Below are 27,959 nucleotides of genomic sequence, written 5' to 3' on the forward strand. Positions count from 1 at the left end.
CAGAAACCTTTCTGGTGCTCCGGCGCACACGAAGACAATCTGGCTAGTGTGCTTGTGGGCACCAGAAACCAGAAAAGCAGCTGGCGACAGTTCGCATGCCCCAGAGAGGGCTCTGCATGCCATCTCTGGCACGCATGCCATAGGTTCGCCATCACAACTATAAGACATAGTATTTTATCAAATCAAATAAGAAAATAAATCAGTGTTGTCTTTCAATCTCTTCCTCGTGGGAATAACGTCAAGCTACATAGTTGTATTTTTAAAATATTAAAAGTTGCTGCAGAAATAGTTTTCTCTTAATGCCACATAAAATTATTTAAGGCCATACAAAAGTGGCAGTTTACCACAATTCTAGTTGAGCAGAAGCTTTGTATTTAGTAGGAAAATTAGACAAAAGCATTCTAACTGACTGACTTACAAATGTACAATTTACTCCTCCTAAATGATAAAGATTTTTTGAATCAATCTTGACTCCTATGGACATAACCATGAATTTTTCTTGGCATCAGGACAGGCATAGCTTATTTCTAGGGTATTTTCCATAGATTCCCAGCATAGAATACAGCTCAGATATTGCTTATAATCTCTCATCCAAATATCAATAATCTCAACAAGATTAGCCACCTGTTGCCAACTGAGCAAATCTTTCCTTTTAGTTACCCACTAATACTAATACTTAGTTACCCAGTAGTACTCAGATCTTGGAAATTTATGAGAAAAATATTTCTTCTTAATCCCCATTCTTTTTATGGTTTTGTATTTTAATATGGATGCATAGGGTGAATAATGAGAGACTGCGGTTTGCAGGGAATCAAATAAGGCAAACTACTTTACAGTATCTATCTGCAAGACTCTCTCATCTAATTTACAGCTTTCTTACATGATGAGAGAATGAAAATATTTACTCTAAGTCTAGTCTATTGAAGGATCCCCATGTACTTTCCTATTTTTAAAACAAAATGCATTGATAGTTTCCTGCAAAAGACCATAATTTTATTCTCGTGTCAGAAGATAATGCTTCTCTCAAAAGAACAGGCTTCTAAATCAAGCTTTTACATTGATCATGATAGTGCAGCAATATCAGTCTGACTGTCCTGATATAGATTTTTTACAACTCTATACAGATACAGGTAGCCTTCAATTTAAGGCAACAATTGAGTCCCAAATTTCCATTGTTAAGCAAGATACTTGTTAAATGAATTTTGCTCCATTTTATCACTTTTCTTGCCGTAATTATTAAGTGAATCACTGCAGTTATTAAATTAGTAACAAATTTGTTAAGTGAATCTGGCTTCCCCATTGACTGCTTGTCAGAAGGTCAAAGAACATGATCACATGAACCTCAGATACTGCAACCATCATAAATACTTGGCAGTTGCCAAGCATCCAAATTTTTCACATGACCATGAATGGTTGTAAAACAAGGACTATCTGTAATCCTTACTTACCAACCACAATTGGAATCAAATATTCCATCACTAAGCAATGTGGTCAGAAAATGAAATTTCATGTGACCATGTCTAACTTAAGACATCAATTCAGGCTGCAGTCACGAAGCAAATCACTTGTGGTTGTTAAGCACAATGTCATGTGACTGTAATTTAGGATATCCTGCTAATTTTTCCATCCCCACTGACTTTGCTTATCATAAGCCAGCTGTGAAATGACAAATGGCAATCATGTGACCATGAGATACTATAATCGTCATAACTGACAAGTATCAAACAATAATGAGACCAGGGGATGTTGCAACAACTGAAAGTGTGAGAGCTAGCAGGTCTATTAAAATGGCAATAAATTGTACTCTAGCAAATGGCTATTTTACAGTATCAGCAAGAACTGTAGCACCTGTCCACCTATCTTTTAAAACTACACATTCATCCAGAAAGCTATGGCTAATGCTAAATCTTGCTAAATCTATACCACAAGATTTAGTCATAGTCAAATAATACATTAACCACCTCTGTGTTACAACACATTTCAAAAGAAACCAGAGTTCATCAACTTCACATTTTCACCATTAAGCTACTAATATTAGAGAAGAAGGGACTCAATTATAGAAAGTGTCAATTATAGAAAGGTTAACCTACATATCCACAGATTCAGCTAAAAGCATTTCTGCAATAAATAGGTTTTTTTTTTCCTGAAACCAGAAAAAATCTAGAGAAAAAATAAACTTGTGAGGGATTTGGAAGTAAAATTGGTTAAATGGGGCAGCATCCCTGCTTTCTGATTCCCCCAGCATTTGATCCCACTTCACTTTAGTGTTCCCTACATAAAAAACAGAAAGAGATCTGAATCTTTGCTAATCTCGCAATGAAGTCTGTAATTCAGGATAAGTACAGAGTGATACATAGTAGGCAAAACATCTTAACTCCTCCAAAGTGTTGAAGATTGGCTTCAACTATTTAAGAAAGTAGTTCTTGATGGTAGATAGTTCAATGAAATAATGAAATGCACATTTAGCAGGAATCGATAAATGCTTAGATTTATTAGGGATTCCTAATAAAGAATTCCAATGGAACAGGCCCACTCTCCCCGCAATGGCAGACGGGACATACTGTAAATCCTATAAGTTAAGGAATTTTGGCTAGTAGGATCCAGAAAATCTCTGCCATGGCTCTTGCCATTTGGAACATCTTACCCCCTTGGGGTGAGATCTTGCCCACCTTCCTGATCTTCCATAAGGGCCTGAAGACCTTGCTGTGTGCTAGTTGGTTTTGGGCCCAATGGAGGGCCCATGCTGAAGATGGTTGATGGACTAATAGCAGATCTCACCTCACCCCCTGCACACTCTCTTCTCTCCCTCCCCCTCTTTTTACCATAATTTATAATTTTATTCCTACTAGATATATGTTTGTAGTTTTATTGCTTTTAACATTGTAAGCCTTGTGGTGAGATGGTGGCAGACAAATTTAACAGATAATTAATATAATAATAATAATAATAATAATAATAATAATAATAATAATAATAATAATAATAGAAAAGAACTTGAAAATTAAACACACTTGAAGGCAGAACAAGAAGCAATGGATGAACACTAATAAAGGAGAGAAGCAAGATGGAATTAAGGAGAAACTTCTTTATATTTAGCACAATTAATCAGTGGAATGGCTTGCCGTCAGAAGTTGTGGGTGTTTTATGACTGGAGGTTTTTAACAAGACATTGGACAACCATTTAACTGAAATGGCATAGGGTCTCCTGTCTGTATGATGTGACTGTATTTCACAGTTGCTGTTGCATCATTGTAAAGAAAATTACAATGAGCATCACAATTTAAAAATTTTTAAAATTACAGAGAAACTACAAAATATTTTGTTTATTTAGCGTATGGCATAACAAAAGAGTTAAACATTGACACAAAAACTGGAAAAGCTGATCAATTTTCTCCATCTCAGGTAAGTCACTTGAGATATTTAAGTATTGAGATACTTAACATTGTAGGGAAAAGTTACAGGGACATTATAATTATGTAACAAGATATACATTCTGTGGTAGAGACAATAAAAGTTATCCTTATGCAACTGAATCTGAAGTATACACCTAAAGTACATATAACATTTGAAATAGTTGCAGTCAAACTGCAACTTATACACCTATGATTCATGAGAAAAGAAAATTAAGAACTTCCTAATTATTCCCCACCCGAAGAATTTAAGACCTAAAACCCATTGTTTTCTGATCTTCAAACCAAATGTATTCGTCCTCCCAATCCATTAATAGCAAATCATAGAATAAAGAATATTTAACACTGGAATAAAAACAACCCCCCAATCTAAATATACTTATTCCAAAAATCAGAGAGTAAGTGGATGCTACGGTACTTGCCTAGCTAACAAGAGACACACAAATTATTGTGGCATGATATGGCATAAATGTGGTCCAGAAGAACCATCATTTTCTTTCAGACTTTAAAAATTCTATTTTACCCTGTTTGTTTTATAAGAAAGGTTCACAGTTTCTATGTATTTTACTATTTGGGTGTATTTATTAACATTATTTTTGAGGTTAATGTTTATTTCTTTCATGTATTTTTATTTTATTGCATTTGTGTTTGGTTATTTATATTGTGAGCTGTTCTTTGCTGATATGGGAATGGGTGCCAACAAAACAAAATTAAGTTAAAAAGATGTTATTATTATTAAGGATGTTTATTGGTTAAAAATGATAAAAGTAAGAGATGGAATTCAATAAAAAAGAGCTTATTTCCCCTGAAAAAAATAGTTTGTACTGTGCATCTTATGTGTTTGATGGACTTTCTTTCATATAACTATACAGCTATATCTTATTCAGGATTTCCTTATTTCTGCAAATGAATGAACTGGATCAAAGGCAGAGAAATTTTGAACATGATGACTTCATGCTATATATTTCTTTTAGTGCTCATTATCTGGAAGATGTAGGATAACACCTTCAATGAAGTTTTATTTAGGATTACGGGTGTAAGAATGATTTGTAACCCTGCTCTTAATTGTCAGAAAGTTTCTATTTGACACCAGAACCAAAGAAAATAGATAAGGTAAAATCCCTCTTCATACTGATTTTAATTACTTTTGAATTAAGTAATGAATTAGTTTTTTAATTGAAGTAAAGAATTCAATTAACATGACAACCTTAAAATACAAAACATTTAATTTTATCTCTCAACTGAAGCAAACAAGAGACTAATCATATTAAAAATGCATTTTGGCCATTTTAATTGCAAAATATCTCTAATAAAGGTAATGCTGTACTAGAAACTATAGTTAATTGTTATGTCCTTAAGATGCAAGCCTTGTGCCACCCTCCCAATCTGTCACTACTCAAAGTGTAAGATCTATAAGATAAGATGTTCTAGTGTACTAAACCTTGGCAAATGGGCAGATTATCCCATGTTCCATCATCTTGACATACTGATTCCAGGTTGTCTAAATCAGAGAAATGGATCTGGAATCCTTCATGACAGCTGATTATTAATTTATCTCCAGTTCTGTATGTCTTGTTCTGAATCTCTGCATCTTCAACAGCTGGAGGAAGGCAATCTGTAGCTTCATAAAAAAATGTTGTATTATTATCTTAAATTTGAAAATGGTGGCTAATGTAATGCAAAAAGTTTTATATGTATGCAGGTAGTCCTCGACTTACAACAGTTCGTTTAGTGACAGTTTATTATCTATAATAATGAAATAATATACATTGTACCCAGTCACCCCAGTCAAAATGACAGCAGAATTCTGCACTAGTTGAAATTTCCTAGTAGTTATCAAGGGCAGCACCAATTAGACCATTTACAGCAATCTGTGTGGGAATAACATTTATTTACTGAATTTATCCCCCATGTTTTTTAAGTAGCTTGATGCTATAATAACCTTACAGGAGGACAATTTGTTGCATTTGCTAGGATATACAAAAAGATACTACAGTAGTAAGAATTTATGCAAAAGATACATGCTAGGAAAAGCCAATCCATGCTTGTTTTCATTTATTTATTTGGCAGATTGGTTGGTTGCTTCAGTTGTAACCAACTCTAAGATCATTGGCTCCTGTGTTATTCTTTAATAGTATTGCTTTGCTCATATGTTTTTACAGAAACATATTTTTCTATACAAGTTGCATGTTTGATATTTGTATGAGATAAAGCAAAGAGGTTCCAATCAATCAGTAACTTGGTTATTAATTCATTAATCTTTACAGTTACTCTGATGCATATACAGACTATTAAATAATAAAAATAATTAATGCTTGATCATTATAGCCATTCGGATAGTCAGGCAGGCTGAAAGTAATGTAAAAAACCAAATTATAGCTAAATGTTTAAAAAAGAGTAAGATTGCATTTTAAGGGATCAATGGATGATTTGTTCTCTCTCTCTCTTTATAAAAGGTCAACTATTAAAAAGAAATTAGTAGTATGTTTTCGTTAAAAAGGATTCAAATAGATTTTACTCCCTACTGAACTATCTCTGATTTATCAATTATTAGCTTCAGTTTCATATTTCTCCTTATTACCTTTCTCCAATGAGTAAATAGTAGATCTTTGTGGAATAGTGTCCAACAATCTAGGAAAATTATTTAAACCAAGAAGTGATAATTTTGCCCAAAGCATTCAGTATTCTTCTCAGTTGATCGGCAATTATAAACCAGAATTATTCAGGTTTTGCATGAGGAAAATCTTTCTCCTTCTCTCTTCCCTTCCCTTCCCTCCCCCCCATCCTCTATGCATCTATGGTATCATTAAAAGGATAAGAATAAATAAATATGTATATTTGTGTACATCTGCCAAATGACAGCTGCATGCATGTTGTATTGTAAACAGAACATTCATAAACTCAATACTGATAAATGTGAGGTAGTAACAGCAAGCAAAATGATAGGTGAGTCATTTTTAAAACCCAGGAAATAATACATTTAAAGAACTAATTCAGTCTGCAAGTACGGGAGTGTGTGTTTTTAAACTCTAGCTAAAGATACTATTTTGCCCCAATCAGATTTGTATTCATAATTGTACATTACCATTTCTAGGCCTTCTGCTTGAAGAAACCAGAAAGCAAGCTTTTAGTTTATAGGTTTGCCCAGAATTTGTGCCATGATGCGGTTAAAGATTAATGCAATGTGTCTAGAATAATGATTTGCAAAAAGTATTTCACATATTACAAATGTTCACACGTTACAACTTTGGAGCATCGAGAAACGATGGCATGATGAACTTCATTAACTCTTTATCCTTGTCAGAAAAAAAGCATTCACTAAGCTCCCTCCTTTCTGCCTTGCTGAAAGAGCCTTTAGATCTTCTTTTTACAGCATTTGTATCCACATGGTGTAGGAAAGACAGAAACAGCGGCTCATATACAAGTCTGTGCTGTAGAGATCCTTTTCAAAAACCCCACTTTAATTGCTATACGAGACAGGCCTGAAAATTGTTGTATGATCTCTCTGGCTACTTTCCAGAAAGGATATTGGTCACTGCAAAATTCTGTCCATGGGTCAGCAGAATTCACCAGACAATATTTATGTTGGTAAAAAGAAGGATTCATACCTCATGTTTTTCTTAAAAATCAATGTTTGCTTTGATCAATTATCACAATAGTAAATTTGATTTGATAGAAACAGCAAATGATTATAAAAGCTAAAATATAATAAAAAACAATAAAGTTAACTAAATGCTTCCTGAAAGAGCAACTTTTCATACCATTTAAGAATGAATTATATCTAGATGACACCAAGTTGATACATATATATATACACTGCTCAAAAAAATAAAGGGAACATAAGCAGAAGACATCCGAGATCTGAATGAATGAAATAGCCTTATTAAATACTTTGTTCGTTACATACAGTAGTTTTGTGTTCCCTTTAGTTGTTTGAGCAGTGTATAAACTACTGTATGTAAAGAACAAGGTATTTAATAAGGCTATTTCATTCATTCAGATCTCGGATGTCTTCTGCTTCCCTGTCCCTTTATTTTTTTGAGCAGTATATATAACTGGGATTGAAACCTGTAACTATAAACCATATGCTGCTTCAAATAGAAGACCTAAAGCAATGCTCTTAAATGATGATGAGAACAAGTGGGAAAATTGCTATTCAAGAGGTCGATTTTTAAAGTATTCAGGCCCCAAGCCATGTGATCCTTTCAAAACTAAATAGCAGCAATTTGTATTGAGCTGAAAACAGATTTAGTGTAAGTAAACTAAAATAGATATAATGTGGTCATCCAGTCTTTTGCATCAAATATCAGATTCTTTTCAAGAGAAATCTCATATAAAGTGAGATGCATCAAATCTGGAAGGAGCTATTTAAAGTTGAGTAACTGTAGAAGATGTGCCTTTGTCAGAATGGCAACAAATAGGAAACCAGGTGAAGGTGGCAAAGAGAAAGAATACCAGAACAGAGCAACCTGAACTACTGTACAAATCTGTTATTTTAGAAATGTGACTCCTAAAAATAAATTGACTTAAACAATTCACTTACAAATGGTATTTTCATTTTATGCTTATATACTTCTGTCTCTGAGATCAGATAAAGTGAATGAAAGAGCTTGTATAATCTCTACGTTATTAATATCAGAGCCAGAATTCCCTAAAACTTCACCCAGCAATTTCATGCACATGATAAATATAGGAACTGTGGAACATTTTATTGATTAAGAGAATATAGTCCCTCCCCCACTTCCCACCCAAGTAAGCTTGTCTGTCAAGAATGAAAGAAATAACTTACACAATGCCACCACCCATCCCTCCAGCATTACAGAACTGTTCAATGTACAAAATACAACTGAAATATTTAGCAAAATCAATAGGATCCCACTCTTTCAGCTATTTCCAAAGACAAGTTATACATGATAAGCTTCAAGGCAATTTCTCTGTTAATCCAGAGCAAGAAAAAATCTTATTCTATATCTCCAACAAATTATTTACTCTTACTTTCTCCTTTACTAAAAAGACAAAAAATGTGTGTAGTTCAACCTGCTTTTAAACAACTGTTTGCTAAAGGATGACCCAGTAATTATCATTATAGTTAAATAACGGTCCATTTCCTGGCAAGGCTGAGCTATATGGACTGATGACCATATATATATTACAGATAAATTGTGACAGACTCTTGAGGAGAGAGAATTCAAAATGGAAATGCATAAAAATGAAGAAGCTTATGGCACCCATTTTAGAAATAATCTTGCAGAATTTTTGTGAAAATTTAACATATAAAAATATGCTTAATAATGTTATTAAAATATGTAAAATATATAATTTGCTTATGTGATAAACAGATGATGCTTATTCTTATTTTATATGGTTGATGCTAAAAAGTTTTGTTCATGATATATTTAGGTTCACTTTTACAACTAAAATATCACACAATACAGATGAAGTAGTATTTTTCTAAATCAATTTGTATCTGGTGGGGGATAAAGCACATTCAGTCAGAATATGATTTATGCCAATAGCAAATTCATTCCCGTCTAGGGTCTCCTCATACCTCAAAGACATGCTGAACTGTATTAATGGTCACAACTCTATTCATAGACCAAGGCCTGAACTTCCTTAAAGTACTGAAATACACTGAAAAACAATTCATCAGCAGAATTATACAGAACATTTTCAACAGAGTTTTTTCTACGTGCAAATAAGCACAGTCTTTCTTTTCTATAGTCTTAATCATAGCAACACCACTAATATTAATATAGCAAATTAATATAGAACACAATGTTTAATAGATGTTGAAAATTTCATTTGTACTTAGACTGACATGGATAATATATTGATAATTTCCTTGTCTAACTCTGCTCCTCTCAAAGATTCCATAATTAAAAATGCATGTAAGAAATAATTACAAAGAAAACACCACCCATAGACGCGTTCCTAATCAAGAAATAATAGTTTTAAAACAATTGTATGTGCCGTTCCTTTTCACTTCCAGTTATATTTTCAACCTTCCAGCAATACATAAAGGATTTTATAATCTGATTAACATCTACCTTTTTATAAGTTAATCATCCTGCTCTTAAAATAGAACTTTCAAGTAATATAAATAATATCTGAAGAATAATTAAATACTAAATTTGTATCTATTTTATTTGGATGTACCACCTGCATCTTTAATTTATAATTTTCCTATTCTATAGCTATAAAATATATCACATTTGTCACACACAAAAATATTTTTAAAACAGCTTTTTTGGGAATATCAACTTCTGTTTGTGGACAGAGTATTTAATGAATTCTGATTTTTAGTGTCAAAAGAAATGTATATTTTTATTTAACTCAGTGATACCACCTCTTTCTTTGTGAATATGCAGTATTAAAATTAAAATTAAAATTGTTTTAAAATCTTCTCAGAAATTATAGCACAATCTCATAAACCAGAAGCACAGAGATAGTACAACCATGGAGGTTTTTTTTTACGAATGAAATTTGCTAACAGTTAGTTAGACTTACCTTCTTGTAGGCACACAGGTTTATCACTTGGCTTCCAGCTTAGGGAGCCATTAAAATGTCTCTCACAAAGCTTTTGGGATGGACCCTTAAGCCTGTATCCTTCTTGGCAATGAAATCGGACAACTGAACTTTCAAAGAAAACGCCTGTGCTGGGCATTTTATATCCATATTCGGGGAATCCAGGATCAGAACAAGCATGGAGTTCGTCAAAACCTACATCAACAAAGATGTAAAATATTTATGTTCAGTCAGACAGTTATATCCCATTCTTTCTATCTCTAGTATTTGCTAAACTGAGCTGAGATAGAAATTCCAAAGCAAAACTTGCATGGAGTATTTCCAAAGCTAATGGGTAGAGTCTAAAACAAGATATCTCAGTTGATTCCCAAGCATGTGTTTAGCTTGCCTTTTGCACACACACAATGCACATCAAATCTTTATAGCACCAAACAGTGCTTAATATTATTAGTATTTCTTATTTTAATTCTTTTAATCTTAACTCCTTGAACCATATGAAGAAGTCCATCCACATTGTAGGCAATATTTTTGGTAGTGATTTGCATCACCTTCTTCTTAGGACTGAACATCTGGTTCCAAATCACCCAGTTGGCCTCTATTCTAAAGTAGGACTATGATTCAGGTCTCCATGCTCCTAGTCTTGCACTTTAACCCCTATTCTACAGTAAATTGATTTCGAACAATAAAATACAAAATAGCAAATTAAAAACTTAGCAAACACAGACAATATAAAACCAGTAAGTTGATAAAGTGCAATGCTTTTTATAATAATCATGGAAATTTAGTTCATCATGACAATTTAGCCATTTCTGAGCTTGACTCTTGGTGACTTCATGGGGACTCTTAACACAGCCAGTTTGCCATTTTTTTTCTCCTGGAATGCTTTCTCTATTTCCACCCTAGGCAACTTCACTAGTATTCTCAAAGGGCTTTCCATTCAAATAGTAACCAGGTGTGATTCTGCGTTTTGAAGTTAGCCAAGATAAGATGAGGAACCAAGAGTTTCTATCCATCCAGCTCAAACCAGCAAATTGGGCATACTGCAGATCCTGTCAGCCAGAGTATCAACTGGCGGGAACTAGAAGATGCTTTTTTTCTGATGTAATCCCTGCCTTATGGAATGGTCTCCCCACAGAGATTAGAATAGCCCTAACCTTGTTGTCCTTTTACAAGAATTAAAACTTAGTTATGTATCTAGGCCTAGGGCTCAGAATGTGTTAATGGTCTCGTTACTTGACTTTACTTTTAGTTAATTAATCATCATGGCTACTGCTTGTATTTATCTTTGTGAATGTTTTTACTGTTTTAATTTAATTGTTTTAATTATAATTTTAGAATTGTATACCACCCAGAGTCACTTGGTTGAGTTGAGCAGCTACTGAAATTAAATGAATGAATAAATGAATGTTACAACCTGCAATCTAAGTGGACAAATAAAGGTCTGTTTTTAAAAATATTTTGGTCAGAAGTCATTACAGAACATGTTAAATGGCTTTTTATTTGCAACCAAAAACTTGTTAACTTCAAACAAATCTTAAGACTTAGATAAAAAGAAACACTTCTGCTGAATACCTTAAAACTGTGTTAGGTTCCTGTGGAATGCCATTTTAAGACAGACTAGAGCAGGGTGTCAAACTTGATCATGTCGTATCGAGTTTGTATCATGTCATTTTTTTCCTTTGTGGAGCTAGGGTGGGCATGGCCTTCATATGACACATCTAGCCCACGGGCTGCCAGTTTGACACCCCTGGATTAGAGTATTTTCTGAGTTATAATTATGTTCATAACAAAGAATAAATGATGTATTAAAGTGTGGATCCCTTTCTTAGAGTGGGTACCACTGCTTCATTAAGCATGGAAATTTTTAGTATGTGCAGTAGTGAAAGCAAACATCAAGATGACAATTAGAAAGAAAAAGGAAGAAGAAACAACTGATTTCTAAAGAAGTTGATCTTGGTCACTATCAACTCAGAGACTAGTTTGTCCCTCAAACCAATGTTCTCAAACAAACATATATTAGCCAAAACAAGTTTATACTTGTTATACTTAGATCTCAATCCATAAGAGAATCTAATAAAACGGAATATATATTGCAACTACCGGTAGCTTCCTGTCTAAATTCACTAAATATGATGCTATTACTATTGGCTGAGGTGGGACTTTTCCCTTTAAACTGCTGTCAGCTAGCCTTGAAGGAGAAATAACACAACCGCCAAACGCAAAAGCTAAATGAAGATTACACTTCCCTCTTATAAAAACCTATTTGTCCCTAGCATTTGATTTTTCCCCCCAGGCTTCAGTTGTTTCCACCCAATACCTAAATGTACAGGTCAACTAGTTTTCTTTTAGCCTTTAAATATTTGGCCCTTTTGAAGAGAAATTTCTCTATATGGTGGTCCCAGTCTCAGATTTTATCTGAGTTAATGTTTATGCTGTTTCAGCTACATTAAGGTATGCAAGTCAGTCAGGACCCAATTTTTAAAATTGATTTAATTCAAATCAATATTGTGATGAATTATTTATTCATAAAGATGACATGCAAAAATTTACCAAATCACCAAATCAATTTGAAAACATTCAAAGAGAACATTTTATTGCATTGTGTTTGAATCCAATGTTTATACAGCCTCTAGGCTTCACAAGTATTTTATGGATGTTTAAATTTTATTCAAATGTTATTATACTTATTCACAACCATCTTATGATCACAGAGTTACAAGAAGTATGTCATGGGGCACAATCATGGAAAGTATGCAAGACTTCACTTCCGTACAGTAGGAAAAAGAGATTGAGGAAGTATCTTTCAAACTGAGTCAATTATCGTTAAGGCCAATGTCAGATTTCATTTTCGTGTATACAATTATTTATTTAGCAATTATGTCTTTATGAAACTTATTAAAATATATATAGCGTTGTTTATAAAGAAGTGTAATGCAAAATGAAAATAAGCATTCCAGAAAATGAGGCTATTAAACCTGAACATTTGCTGAATACCAAAACAATTTCTTAGCTGACATAGCAGGAGAGAGAAACCTAGATTTAAAAAAAAAAATGAAATATGCAGTTTACTATTTTAATTATGTCTAGAAAAATCTGCACACTAAGCATAAATGTTTTCCACTCTGCATGCTTGTACATTTATTACTATGTTGGTATTACTGCATTATGAAACATTTCAAACAGTCTGTATCACCATTGTTCAAATATGAAAACAGAAATGAAGCAGTTACTATTCATGTGGAAGACACCTTACAGAGAACCTTTTTAATTCCTACAGAACACATAGAGCAAATGATCTGGAGATATTTGCATATACATATATTGGAATATATAACAGAATCCACCTGTAACTAGCAGGTGGTAAATAATGGTAGTACAAAGTATATGTCAGCACTAGAGTAAATGCAGTAATGTAGACCTCGAAACCTGACAGTATATTGGTAAGAGCAATATATTGTTATTAGCACTGATTATCACAATCCAGTGCATGTTCACTTTAGCTTTTCCTCAAATCTAATACTTGCAATCTAAGTTATATCAATTTATGACTTAAGCAGTATGATTTGCTATTTAACTTAGTACTATCACTGTGATCTGTCTGAATATTTGTAAATGCAGATCACAGACAACAAAGCCATGCTTCAACTTTTTAAAATATTTTTATTACAACAAAATTTTACAAAGATTTTAAAAACTACAGAAGCATAAAAGAAGTAGAAAAATATTATAAAAGGATGAAAAAAGTGAAAAATAAGAAAAGAAAGAGATTAAAGAGAGACTTCTGCTCTTATAAACACAGCAATTATTTCCACTTCAACTCTTCTATATTGCATATTATAGTTTCCTTCTTTCTATAAACAAATATTTTAAATTAATAAATCCTGAAATCAGCAGTTTATTTCTATCCATTTTCAGCAAACACAAATGGTTAACATATAACAACTTGCTAATACAGGAAACTGGGGGGCTTAAGATGAAATCAAGAGCATAATTGACGATAGAAGGATTTAGCTTTCAATGGTTTTCCTATGCACAATTAAGAGAAAGATTTGAAAAAGATAAATTTTAAAGATACCAGAAATAGAATGCAATGAAACAGAATGAATTATGTACAAACGATGAACATGTGATTGCTAAAATATATAAATAAAAATTATAGGAATCTTTATTCCTATAAAGGAAGTTAAAGAATATATGATGAAATGGCAAAGAATTTTGATTTCATATCCAAGTGGATCAATGGAAAAGAATGCTGTTAAAAAGTCAGAAATGCACATTATTTTACAATTTAAGGAGAACTTTTTCAAATATGCTATCAGGAGGAAAACCAATACTCAAGAACACTTTGCCAATGTGAGCCTAGGAATGAAGTCAGAAAGATCAGACTAGTAATTTCAAAGAAAAAGAACAGACAAAATTAAAGAGAAAAGGAGAACACAAGAGTCATTCCGAACTATCTACTCTACATATACCCTAATCAAAGGAAGGACAGATCTTGCCTATAAAAGTAATAAAGTAAGTAATAAAGTAATAAAGATAACAAAACAGATAAATACATAACCATGCACTCACTGGGCAAGACAACCAATTCAAAAAGATTTATAACCACCAGACTGGGTCACCAAGGTACAGAACCTGCTGGAAGAGCTAAATTCCCACATCTTTTTAAAAAAGCTCAGCAGAACTGAGATTATATGAATCTCAGGGGGGATGCTCTTTCATAGAGAAAGCACATATCTTGATCCCACAAGATAACCATTCCAGCCAGGGACTGGAATACACCTACTTTTTCAGATGTTACAGGTTTGGCAGAAGCAATAAGAGGAAAACTATCTTAAAGGTGCCCATTCCTAAGCCATTTAAGAATCCATACATTGAGTTGCTTCTTTAATCCCACTGGTAACCATGCACCTCAAAGAGGAGAAGAGTTACATGGACTATAATTACCTACATTCTGGAATTAATAAGGGTACTATATTAGTCAAACAGGAGGTGATTAGGGTATGACTCCCTTTAAGAGAGATCTCCCAATCCAGCAAAGTAAGCAATTGGCACACAAAATAAATTGGCATTGCATCTCAATGGTCTGCACTTTAAGATCTAAATTTTACACCAGTTCTGCCTGGTGCGATCCTATCCTTAAGATGTTTCTCAACCCTTATAAGGGCTCAATTTGCCTTAAAAAGGGTTGCCAGGTGGCATTCTGCAGATGCAATAAAGGCAGAAAACAATTATATTTTACTAATCATTACGAAGACCTTAACTTGATCTTGTACAAGGGTTCAATCAGACAGGGATAAACCGGCTTTTAAGAACCCTTAAACTGCACTCCTGCCTAATATTAAGTTAAAGACTAAGTAAAAGACAAAGCCAGTTGCTTACATACTAAGACCTGAAGCATACTCCCCGAAATAGCCAAAGGCAATACATGAAGCTACAGGACGGTCTCTGATCCTGTAACGACTTTTTAAAAGCTGGCATTGCATCTCAATGGTCTGCACTTTAAGATCTTCTTTCTTTAAAAGCTAAGAGAAAAAGCTCACAGTTCAGCATTAGTTATTCCACTTTACTCTATATTGTTTAAAATATTATATCTCCATTATGCATGTTATGAATCTGCAAATATCTTCTGAGTTTAATTCTGTGAAGATCCTCTTGGGGTCCCTCTCCTCTTCTTAAGCAGTAATCCTCCAAGAAAGGAAAGTCAGCATGAGAATAAGATAAATATTTTTTTTACATAGCATACAGAATAGCATTCTGAAAGATCATCCCTGATCTTTTAATTATTTTGTTATCTTTGTATATTATAGAAACTATCTATTTATAATGTATATATTTTTAAAGAAATTCTGACAGGTCTTTCTCTAAATGCAAGCAGTTTGTTATATCTCAAGTGAATTCATGTGGATAAATGTGAACAAAGATGCACAGGGGTGCAAAACTCCCAACCTAAAAACATAAAATTGGCTTCAGACACAGTGGTGATGTGTGACAGAAGAATCAAGTGAACTAGCTCTTATTGTTCAGTAAAACATATTTTGAGAACTTCAATTTTTCAACAGGGTTTGGAGAAGTAACTGTAAGAGGGAAAGGGAAAAAAGAAAAAGAAGCTATTATTTTCCTCCTCTTTATTATTTTTTAAATTTTTTGAAGAGGTCTAGAGGCAATGGTGTTCCCTGAATAAGAATGGTATTTCTTAGAATGGGGCAAAGAACGTATGTAAGATTGTTCAAGGTATATTATCTGAAGAAAAAAAAAATATCCATCAAATCATTTTTTTAATGATTTATCCTGCCATCTTTATTGTTGTTAAAAATAAGGTGGCGAATATATGTAATACTCCTTCTTCCTCCCATTTTCAGCACAGCAGCAATCATGTTACAGTTTCCTGGTTTCTAGCCTGTTGCCTTCACCACTTTTCATATTACAAGCTATATACAGTGAGAAATTTTTATAGTCAAAATTAATTTCTTCATACACTGTCCCAATTTCCAGTGCATATCAGAATCCATACTGCTGATGCGTATCATTCTGACATTCACCCATTCTCTTTCTTGCTTCTTGCATGCTGGGATCACCCTTCAGAACATTATAGCAAACAACTACAGTATAGCAAATAAGTCAATTTAGGCTACGAAGTAGTGGTTATGAAGTTGGCTTAGAAAACCAGGAGACTAGTCCTGCCTTAGGGATGAAAAATTGGCTGGGTTAGGGTTAGGGTTTTAATAAAAAACTTTTTTTTAAAGAAAAAAGAAAAATTGGCTGGGTGACTTTGGACCAGTCCTTCTCTCTAAACATACACAACTTAAGGTGGTAGAAATGCCTAACATTTCTTCTTATTATTATTTTCTTCTGATTCACTATATGAAAACAAATTGGTAACCTTTTTCCCTTTATATTTTGGTGACCCAAGAAATCATATTTTCTCTACAATTTAGGGAGCATTTTGTACAATTGGGGTAGGTACCATTGTACCTTAGACTTCAACTTTTCAACAGTGTAGTTCACCATGAAAACATAGAAAAGATTCCCTGAGATCTCGTGTGTCGAACTTGTGGCGTCAAGTTGCTGTCACATGATGTTTTGCAAAGTTTTTCCCATTCGCGGAGCTGGGGTGGGCATGGCCTGCTCTTGACACATCTGGCCCGTGGGCCACCAGTTTGACACCCCTGCCCTAGATTCTAAGCTTGTTATGTAGAAAAACATTCTATTTCCAACATCAAATCATTATATTTCAAAATTTTGAAGAGTTATTGAAGAGTTATTAAGTATCACCAGAGGCAGCTCCTTTTTAAGGAGGGAGAAAATTTGTCACACAGTGACTTAATTATCACAACAGTAACAGTGAAGAAGCATATTTCTTAAAGGCTGTTTGATACAAAGTGGAAACAAAGTAATACAGCTCATTAAAAACTAATGAATTTATTGTCATATAAAGTTCATTATTTTCTTTGAAGTTCTTAGAAGATCTGCACACAGTATGATAGGAGAAGGAATAGTAATCACTGCAGGCAAATAAAAATGAAATGTACAAGATAGAGACAGTGATAATTAACTTTTAACAGCAATCATTTACAAAGAAATTCAAGATAAGATACGCATTCTTATCCTGGTGAAGTGATTAACAAATGCTTACAATTTTTTCCCTTCTTCAGGAAACAGATTTCAACATTTTCTTGAATTCTATTTTCTATATTGTTACAACATCTGTCGTAATTATTGAGCAAAATGTGTTGCTCAATAATTAGCATGCTTATAACAAATAGATGCTGCTGTTATGTACTTAGAAAGTCATAAATGCAACATATCACAACATAAGAATGCATTTTTGCTGGAGCATATTACATAAACTATATAGGACGTTATCATACTTTTCAATGAATTCCATGGCCAGTGCAGTAATTTTGACACAAATTGTTTGTTATAGCATTTACAATGTGATCTACTCCAAATTGGCATCATATTTTGAAGATTAGGCAATACCTTACCATATTAGGAAAAAAATTAGCTAACATTTATTAAATCTATCTATCAAATTTTGCACATCATACCAGACACAATTAGTCTTAAAACACACTTCACAGTGAAAATGAGATATGCTAAGATATGCTAATGAAATATGCTAATGAGATAGTAAACAATTGTTTACTATATTCTGCAACTAAGTCTATAACCACTTAGAGGATTTTGTGTATGGAGGTGTATAAATAATATAATCACATATTATTTTCCTGGTTTTTCTCCTTTATGCTTGTCTCTAACAGAGTTAGCTCAAATTCAAAAGAAGAGTCAGTTAATACCTCAAGGGAAATGGATAATCCCAATGAAGAAGTAGCAAACAAATCAAGAAAGCAATTTCTCAGATCCTGAAATCAGTAATACCAACTACTAGAATGAGGAGTCAAGTCCTGTAAGTTGTTGCATATAAACAGTCTGGTTAAAAGCTAAACGTTCCAACACTGCTAGGGAGGTAACACTGCTATACTCTTTTCATTAAGACTTGTACATAGATGCAAGGATCAATAGCTCATTAGGAAAAGAGCAATTTAAAATAGGAAACCAGAGTGGGGGCTGGGAGTGAGATTATTTTGTCATTCTTTCCCAAGCTCCACATGATCTACATAAATATATGCCAAGTTTTTATATTATATGCATTATCTGATTAAACTTGGAAACAATCTCTATATGAAGTTTGATGAACCTTGTTCTCCTGAAACCAGTCTTATCTGAGCTTTCACAGTCTGCCTTCCTACCTGGTCCATGGCATATCTTCTACAGAGATAAACACGAAAGGCAACTCCTAATGGTTACTAATAAATATTATCCTTCCAGCCTTCCTATTATGCTAATCTAGTATTGACACAAACAAATCAAAAGGAATACATGTATATTTAAATAGCAGCAATAGTAACAACAACGAAGTATCAATTAAGGATCTCTACTTTATTTTAATATCTTGCCCTTTAGTGTTGCTAACACATGGTATAAATTAAAAAGGAATACAGGTAGTCCTCGACTTACAGCATTCATTCAACAACCATTTGAAGTTACGATGGCATTGAATGGTGGTTACAACTAGTCTTCGGAATCCTAATCCCAATTGGCACCTCTTGTACACTCTCACTGTATAATTATTGTATTTAAAATGTAATGCAGCAATAGTAAAATAAAACAACAACAAAAAAAGAAATCAACTGATCTGAAATTGAAGCACAGAACAGTAGTTGGAGTTAACTGCATAGATAGATGGAAGAGAGGGAAGAAATCCCCCAAAGATCCTAAGGTGTGCCTACTGCCCATGGCCATAAGAATGAATGGTGTACCAATCCTGATATGGCTGGATTTACTCATTCATTATACTGATGAATTTGGATCTAGAAATCAAATTTTCACACTTGGAGGAGATGATATGAAAACATGCTTTGTCATTACTGCAGCAGTAGCCACTTACATTCAAAGAATTATTGGATGTCTACTTACCATTGGGTCAGAACATCAAATGTGATTTGAATGCAAGGATGACCAGAGTAAAAGCACATATATTGTAGAAGAAAAACTCAAGCAATAACATAATTTCAAATGAATCTATGTCACATGTGACTTTTAAAAGCTAATGTACAGTTGATGCTTCTAAAAAAAATGAAATACAGCATAGAGATAAGGTAGTCCTTGGATTATGATGGAACCTGGAATTGTGGTTGAAAGTCATTGCGATTATAATGTGATGCACCACATGATCAGAATCTATTTTACAATAGTTTTTACGATAGTTGTGAAGCAATTCACCACAACTGTAAAACAAATCATGTGGTTGTTATATGAATTCATTCTTCCGAATGGGAAATTTTTATCGGAAACCTGCAAAAATGTCAGAAACTGACAAGAAACATTGCAAATTATGATCACAAGACTGCAAGATGCTGCAACCAGTTGACATTGCCAAGTGCCCAAAATTTAATAATAAGACCTGTAGGGATGTCAGCAGTTGTAAGTTTGAGGACAGGTCATAAGTAGCTTTTTAAAAGTCTGTCATACTTTAGTTGTCATAAATTGAGGACTATTGTATTGCACCAAGTTCTTTCTTTCTGGAGTATGAAGAAGACTGTCATATATAGAGAAATAATTGGATTCCTCATAATGTATGCATTTCTATTTTAGCTATCTAGTTTTTTATTGTCTGTTTTAGCTTATTGTTCCACATCCCTAATCTGTCAAAATTGGGATGAGCTATAAATACTGGGTAATAAATAAATATGTAAGACCACACTGCTTGTTGACCTTGCTACTGATGCAGAACAAGGCCTGCAAGGAGGGCAATGCAAAGTATACAAGCCTATGCCTCATGGACTGGAAAAAAAGCATTAAAAGCAGCTGCCAGGAAGAGCCTTTATGCTCTTTAAAGAAGAGGCAGCTGATGATGGGTAGATTCCAGCTTAGTGCTATGGCCTGGATTCAGCACTTTCATATCCTATATTGTTAATTATTAAAATACAACTGGTACTTTCTCCTTTATACCAAAATACTGATTCCTACTTAGAATCAAAGTCATGCAGAACTTGGAAATTTTTGGTCAGAACTGATAATGCCAAGTAAAGGGACTAAATAGTCTGAACTAGTGCTATGTCCCTGTCAGTCTTGTTAAGGAGAGGAATCTGAGAAGTACCCACATATTTTTATTTTGAGCAGTTTCTTTAACAAGCTAAAATATATATAGTGCAAATTAATATGGTTAAAGATTACCGTATTTTTCGGAGTACAAGATGCACCTTTTTCCCCCCAAAAAGAGGGTGACAATCTGGATGTGTCTTATACTCTGAATGTAGCCCCACCCAGCCTCACAAATGGAGATTTCAGAGGCTGAAAGAATCCTCTGAAAGAAGCTTCAGAAAAAAAGCCTCCAAACAGAGTTTCAGAAAAAAAGCCCGTGAAAGGCTTTTATCTAAAATAATATGGCAAGCAACAAAAGAAGAAATCAGTAAAGATTCTAACCAAAGTAAACTAATAAATCTGGAGAATGACACAACAACTAACAGATCGGAACAGGTTAATATATATACCAATAACAAAGAAAGGAGATTGAACAGAGTACATATAAAAGCCTCTGAAAGAAGATTCAGAAAAAAAGCTTCTGACAGAAGCTTCAGAAAAAAAGCCTCCAAACAGAACTTCAGAAAAGAAGCCTATCAGAAGCAGAAAAAAAGTTTTTTCTGAAACAGAGTTTCAGAAGTTTTAGAGGCTGAAAAAAAAGCAAGGCACAGAGCTCACAACGAACCTATTGATAAAATTCACCTCTGGGAACAGCTGATTGGGGGTATTCCAGGAGGGTGATCCACCCACCAATCAGCTTTTTTCTTATTTTCCTCCACAAAAACTAAGGTGTGTCTTATACTCCGGTGCATCTTATACTCCGAAAAATACAGTATATATTTGAGAATTTCTCCAATAGGAAGCACTTAAATGTATTTCAAATTCAGTTTCCTAAACTGACGCCAAACATAACTGGAACGCATCCTACAATTTTAGTACACAGGATTAGCTTTAATGACAGTGTTCTTCAAAAGTTCAGAAAATAAACAAATTAAAAGAGAAATAATGAAGAACAAACCAGGTTAATCTTGCTTTGTGAGAATTAGAAAAACAGATTGTCAAATTGACATATATGCATATGTGCATATATGCAACTGTATCAAATCTTGTATTCTCCATGTTTTCTACATTATACACAAAGCTTTGAAAGTGAATGTTAATTCTGATGATGCAAGAACCAGAATGGATGCTTTCCTAACAGGACTCATTGTTCCATGTACAAACTAATCCATAGTTGTCATTAGTATATGATGCAATCAGTGTGAATTATGGTCACAACATGAAATTGAACTGTTTTGCAGTCAGAGAATGTTCTGATCCACCTACAGAGAAATGACTCTAGTTCTACTCCTACAGTAGTGTTTATACATAATTCTAAAGAGGTAAGAACAATAAAAACATGAAGTGAGACAGCAAAGAACACCTACAGATGGCACATTTAGCTGCTGATTCACTATATTCCTTCATAATAGTTAGGCTTCTTCACTGCAGAGGAAGCTTTAAAAATAGCATGATTATAGTTAAACCTCTTCACCTTTCTGCTAGGGTCGATGCACATGAAACTTCCTCTTTTTTTTGTTCCTCATGTAAAAGTTGACTTTTACAGATACTGTCTAATCAATAATGGTAGGGAGTGGGATGGAAAAGGTTCAGTATTTTTAAGCACCAAAAACTACATTCATTTTCAGCTTGGGCCGTACATTTATTTATTTATTGCTTCTAAACACTACAGAGATAACAGTGATATAAGGAAAACAAATTTTTCCTCCTATTTATATCTTAGCCTATCAAGGGAATAAATAGTATTTTATAGTTTGGTTTAGTTGTCAATGCTCATGAAATGAATTACTTGATTTACATGCAACAATCTAGTGATATTTTCAAGACTTACTGGACACACAGTTTTACAAGTGGAGAGATAATAATTAGATAAATGTTATCTGTATGTATATAAAAATATTATTATATTTTAAGCTCTTTAAACATCTACCCAAATCTTTTAATCTTTTTATAAGGTCATGGTTTCACATATTTTACTTTTCCATAAAAAAACAAACATATTAGTGAAGAGATAAAATTCTAGCATTGACAAAATCGAACAACTGGCATTGACAAAATCTTTACCAGTCAATTGCAAAAGTCAGCTTTACTTGGAACAACTTACATCCTGTGATGATACCTTTAATACTATCAAATAAAATATCTGTCTTTCCCAGATCAATTAAAAATCAAATCCAGTCTAAACAACTGAGAGCGCAACCAACCATAATAATAATTATGAGCTGTCAGGATGAAGCCTACAAGTATCTGGGTATTTTAAATTGGATAATAGCAAGCATGGGCAAGTTAAAAATGTGATTACTAGAGAATATATGCAAAGAGTGAGAAAAAAGCTAAATGTAAAATTGAATAGTGCAAACATCATCAAAGCTATCAATACCTGAGACACGTCTGATACAATGCACTGTTGCAATTATTAACTGGACACAAGCTGAACTGGACAGTTTAAACTAAAAAACAAGAAATACATGACTATTCACTATACATTGCATCCCTATAGTGATATTGTATATACAAACTGATAAATATACTAAATTTGGCTCATAACGTATTAAATTTGACTATGGTTGAAAAGTAGAAAATGTGGATAATTGTTGTAGCAATATCAAGAGATATAGAAGAGAAGACAAAGAATTGGAGATCACAAAGTATCTGAAAAATGAAGTTGAAAGATTATGGCATAAACTGGCCATCATCATCCCAGTGGTTATGGCACACTGAGTGCCATAGCAAAAAAATCTTCAATTTTTAGAAAACTTAGAAAATATGCTCATTGAAAAAATTTCAATCTATTTCTGTTTACAGCGGTTTACAGGGTCAACTTATTGCCCCCAATTATCTGGGTCCTCATATTTAATCTCTTAAATTTTAATTATTTCTCATACTCTAGTTTGAACAGAGATACTTGTATTCCTTCCTTTAAAAAAGGCACTAAATTCAGACAAACCATAAGCAATTAGGAAGTGCATTCAGATGATGCTGTGTCATCATTGAAAAGATAACTTTTTCAATAATATATTTGAAGGCATGGCATTAAAGAAAAAAAACCTAGATAAAGAAACAAGTAATTGGGTTTTAAATCAGGTATGGCTTTAAAGCTGCTTGCCGATAAGCTCAGACACATACTGGAAGCCAATGCATGTATGATTATTAGGAAGTTTCATAATACTCTTAATTAAGCAAAATCAAGGAAGTCTAAATCTAAATATGAAAATGCAGTATCTTAACAGCTGCATGGTTTTGTAGCAAAGTCTAAATTTAGATGTAACTTAGTCATGCACTGCCATTACACTTCTTTAATAAAATGTACTGTTTATCATAAATATTGGTGCTTCTGTGAATAATTTATAGGCAGATTGGGTAAATGGCTCTTAGCATAGTAAATAATTCCCTTTTGACAAGATTCACAGAACTAAGGTATGAATGACATTCATTCCAAGTTAAACATTCTTATATCAGCTAGAAAAGTCTTATGCCTTATGTGACAGCATAAGATGTAAAAATATGCTATTAGCATAATAATTAAAAAGGACCAAGAGTCCTTTTTAAGTAACATCATAGTTATATTACTTTGTAACATTTCCTCTGCTTTCATTATTTTACTGGTAGGAACATCAAATCCACATATTCTTGCAAGGATGGCCCACTATTTATTTAACATGTATGTCTGCCTGTTTGTAATCAATTTAAGCCAGCCATCTTGCTCATTTGACTCTGTGCAGTTTATAATAAACTATATAAAAACAGATAATATATATTACAGATAGTCCTAGACTTACAACCACAATAGGGACCAGAAAATTCATCATTAAATGATATGGTCATTAAACGAGGCATCATGTGACCACATCCAATTTTATGACCTTTTTGCCAAGGTCATTAAGGCAATCACTCAGTTGTTAAGCAAGACATTGGATGATTGTGACTTGTAATCTCCTGCCACATCAAGTTTGCAACTTTGGAAGCCAGCTGTGAAGGTCATAAATGATAATCACATGACTGCAGGACTCTGCAAATGCAGTACAGGTAATCCTTGAGTTACAACTATAATAGAGCCTACCCATTACAGTTGAAAGTCAGGAGGGCTTTCAGGAGTCAGGAGTGAACTCTCTTAATGAGTCCCCATCCTTGCTCTCCTGAATGCATTTATTGCCTCAGGAGATCCTGGGGGACTTGTGCAGGCACAAGTCCATCTACCTCTACTAGACCATCTATGGTGATAGAGGGTGGGAGGAGCATGTGAAATCTATGGGCTGGCAGAGTTGACCCAATGCCTATGAGAAGGATGGGGGGAAAACAGAGGGGGGCATGTTGCAGCATCTCTGCAGTCAGTCATAAGGGCAACCACAGGGGTGCTGCGATAGATATAACTTTGGGACTAGGTAATAAATACCTTTGGCAGGGCTTGTCATAATTTTGAAACATTGCTAAGTGACCAGCCATAAGTTGAGAACTATCTGTAAGTGTGAGACAGTTGCCAAGCACCCAGATCATGATCATGACCATATGATCATGATGATTGTGTGACTATCATAGATTTGAGGACTTCTTGTAACTTTTTATGTGCTTCTATAAACATATTGTTGAAGGTTGAGGACTAATTATAATATGCCTTCATCTGCATCTTAAGTGTCTTTAAAAAAGCAACTTTATTAAAGATTATAATTACAACAATAAAAATATAAATTAAAAAGTAGAAAGGAGAGGGAGGGAGGGAGGGAGGGAGGGAGGGAAGGAAGGAAGGAAGGAAGGAAGGAAGGAAGGAAGGAAGGAAGGAAGGAAGGAAGGAAGGAAGGAAGGAAGGGATTTGCAACCTACATCACAAGTATAAATAATTTTGGCAATTTTTCACCTCTTCTTAATTTGTAACCAATGAATTCTTCATCCCACATCCCATCTCTTATATATAAACATATTCATAAAGCATCATCATTTCAAACCTGGTTCCAGAAAGTTCATCAAGAGTTGCCAGTAATAACACATATTTTAACTTTGATAAAATAGACCAATTTTATATTCCTTTCTTTTACTAGCAATCTTAATCTCTAGCCCATTCAAGTAATGTCATATAGAACTTGATTACTTTTCATTTCTTTTTTTACCCCTTCTCACAAAATTCACTCAAGCTTTAACAAACATCTTTTGCAAATCTAATATAAAAGTATTAAGCAGATCAATTTTTAAATTTATTATTTGTAATTCCTTTTTGATTTTTTAACGTATCAACTGATTTCTTTTGTATGCCCAATGAAACATGTTTTTCCATATCATCCTTGCAGCTTGTGATTTATAGATCCGCTTTCAGTGCTGATGCTTCATTCCACTCAGTTTCTGTCTTGTCAGACAAAACTTATTCCTCTTCTGCCATTTCTTTCACACAAACTATTCACAGAAGCAAACATTGCAAGTGACACTTGATATTAACTTCTGATTCCATTTTTCCAAAATATCCATTAGTATTTCCAGTGTTATGATATTTAATCAGGTTTATGTATTCTTCTCCTTTAATTAAAACCTTTAGTTCCCTCTAGTGTTCAACTTTTTAAAAAAACTATTTACATCTTTTTTCTGTTATAGAAAAATATGCAAATCATCATTCTTTATAATTAACTCCAAGATCTTATTTAAAATTTATCTGCATGCCCAATCCATTTATAACTATATAAAATCAAAGTCTTAATTGCCTTTTTTCTATTCATTTTTTTTAATTCTTAAGCTTTTAGTTAAAATTTGTTTCATTAAAGTTTGAAAGCACTTACCTAGTATTTTCAGCCTTATCAATCCAAAGGTTTCTAATAGCTGAAAAAAGTTAGCAATTTCCAAATGAGATTAGAAAAGGAAGTATGGAAATGTAGTATCCTTTTAAAGGCACCATTTGTGGTTTGAACAGGATGGCTATTCCAACAACTCCCAGGGCTCAAAACTGGTTGGAGATTGCTGTCTTGAGGTCTCCTCATGAGTAGCAACGATCTATAGCACTTGTGGGCGATCTCCCATCCTCTTAAGAGGCGTGGTGGCTCAGTGGCTTAATGATGCTGAAGATGGTCTCTGCTCCAGCAGTTTGAATCCTAGCACTATGTAGCATGGTGAGTTTCCATCACTCGCCTCAGCTTCTGCTCACCTAGCAGTTTGAAAGCATGTTCTGTACAAGTAGATAAATAGGTACTCATTTTTGCGGGGCAAAGCCAGAGCTTTGTGTGACAGTTAGTCCATTTGTGAGGCAGCTTTCATGGAAGGAGAAGGACCTTGGATGATGCTGCAGAAAAAGCCACTTGCCTTTCTCTCTGGTGCGAAGTTAGCTTGCGTCTTGTGGTGCACGGTGGAAAGAGCATAAGCATGTACCTAACAGAGCTGGTAAACAGGCAGCCAATTATTATTCTGCATTAGCATTGTAGTCTCCTGGCTAATATAACAATGCCATATGCTAAATAAATAAATCCCATCCTTTCTTTGTCAGAGAAGTATGAAGAGCCAGTCTACTCACCAGCTCTTCATTCTTCACACAGTCATCGGCTCTGCTTTTCACAAAGCTGTCTTTAGTCCACAATTTCTTCCTCTGGAAGCCCTGTGTTACAATGTCTGTCTGAAGCTGAAATAACCCAAGAATAGCTTAAGGTGCTCCAGTATGGATGTGAAGTTTTCTCTACTTTTTAACATGTGCAGAGCAGGAAACATAGGATGTGTTGATACACTCCAGGGAGGTAGCTGGAAATGATGCATTTCATGCTAGCAATCTTGTGGCTCCAAGTAGTTCTGCTAGTTTCCTGTGGGCTCACACTCTTCAGTCTGGTTCCTGTCCCTCAGTTTTCTTTTGGCTGTAATAAAAACAGGATCTCTTGCTTCTGCAGCCTGATTTTAAAAAGTGGATTTGTGAAATCTAGAGCACAAAGCCTAGAAACTGACCAGTCTGTGTCTGAAATGGATTATAATTGAAAGTGTAAATTGAAAAATTCAGCTCTTGTACTTCTGCAGCCTGCCTGGCAGAGAATTCCCTTCCCTCTTTGCTTCCTTTCCTCTTGTGATGTTGTTAGGATAATTTATAGCTTCTCCACCAATCCTCACAGTAAACCCCTTTTCTCAACTCTTAACACTTCAGTAGCACTTATCCACTGGCTGCATCTTGTCTGCACAAATCTGGAGGACCACTAGATACCAGCAAAGAGATAAGCCAAAGTTTCAAGGAATCGCAACAAACAAATCATTCAGCAGTGCAATGGGAAAGAAAAAAAGCACAGTGCATACAATGGCCAGGGAATTGCGCATTGCCACTGGAGAAGGTCTTTCACATGCTGAATGATGTAGGGCATGGTTGGAATTTCAGTTGAGAGAACCATCTTCCACATCAACCAGCCCTCAAAATGTTACACATTAAAGTTA

At 34.1% G+C, this 27,959-nt stretch overlaps 1 protein-coding gene across 1 annotated transcript in view; it reads right to left on the reverse strand.

Moving 5' to 3' along the window:
- The window catches only part of SUSD4 (sushi domain containing 4), a 63,610-nt gene that overhangs the window by 30,694 nt on the left and 4,957 nt on the right, over positions 1 to 27,959 (reverse strand). The window contains exons 2-3 of the mRNA XM_070949315.1: positions 9,918 to 10,130; positions 4,852 to 5,025 (exon numbers count right to left, since the gene is read on the reverse strand). Coding sequence (XP_070805416.1) covers positions 4,852 to 5,025; positions 9,918 to 10,130 — 387 coding nt within the window. The remainder of the gene's footprint in view (positions 1 to 4,851; positions 5,026 to 9,917; positions 10,131 to 27,959) is intronic.

The sequence above is a fragment of the Pituophis catenifer genome, unplaced genomic scaffold, assembly GCF_029215685.1.
Source record: "Pituophis catenifer annectens isolate HBS135680 unplaced genomic scaffold, rPitCat1.0.hap2 SCAF_1, whole genome shotgun sequence".
In the NCBI taxonomy this organism is placed as follows: domain Eukaryota; kingdom Metazoa; phylum Chordata; class Lepidosauria; order Squamata; family Colubridae; genus Pituophis; species Pituophis catenifer.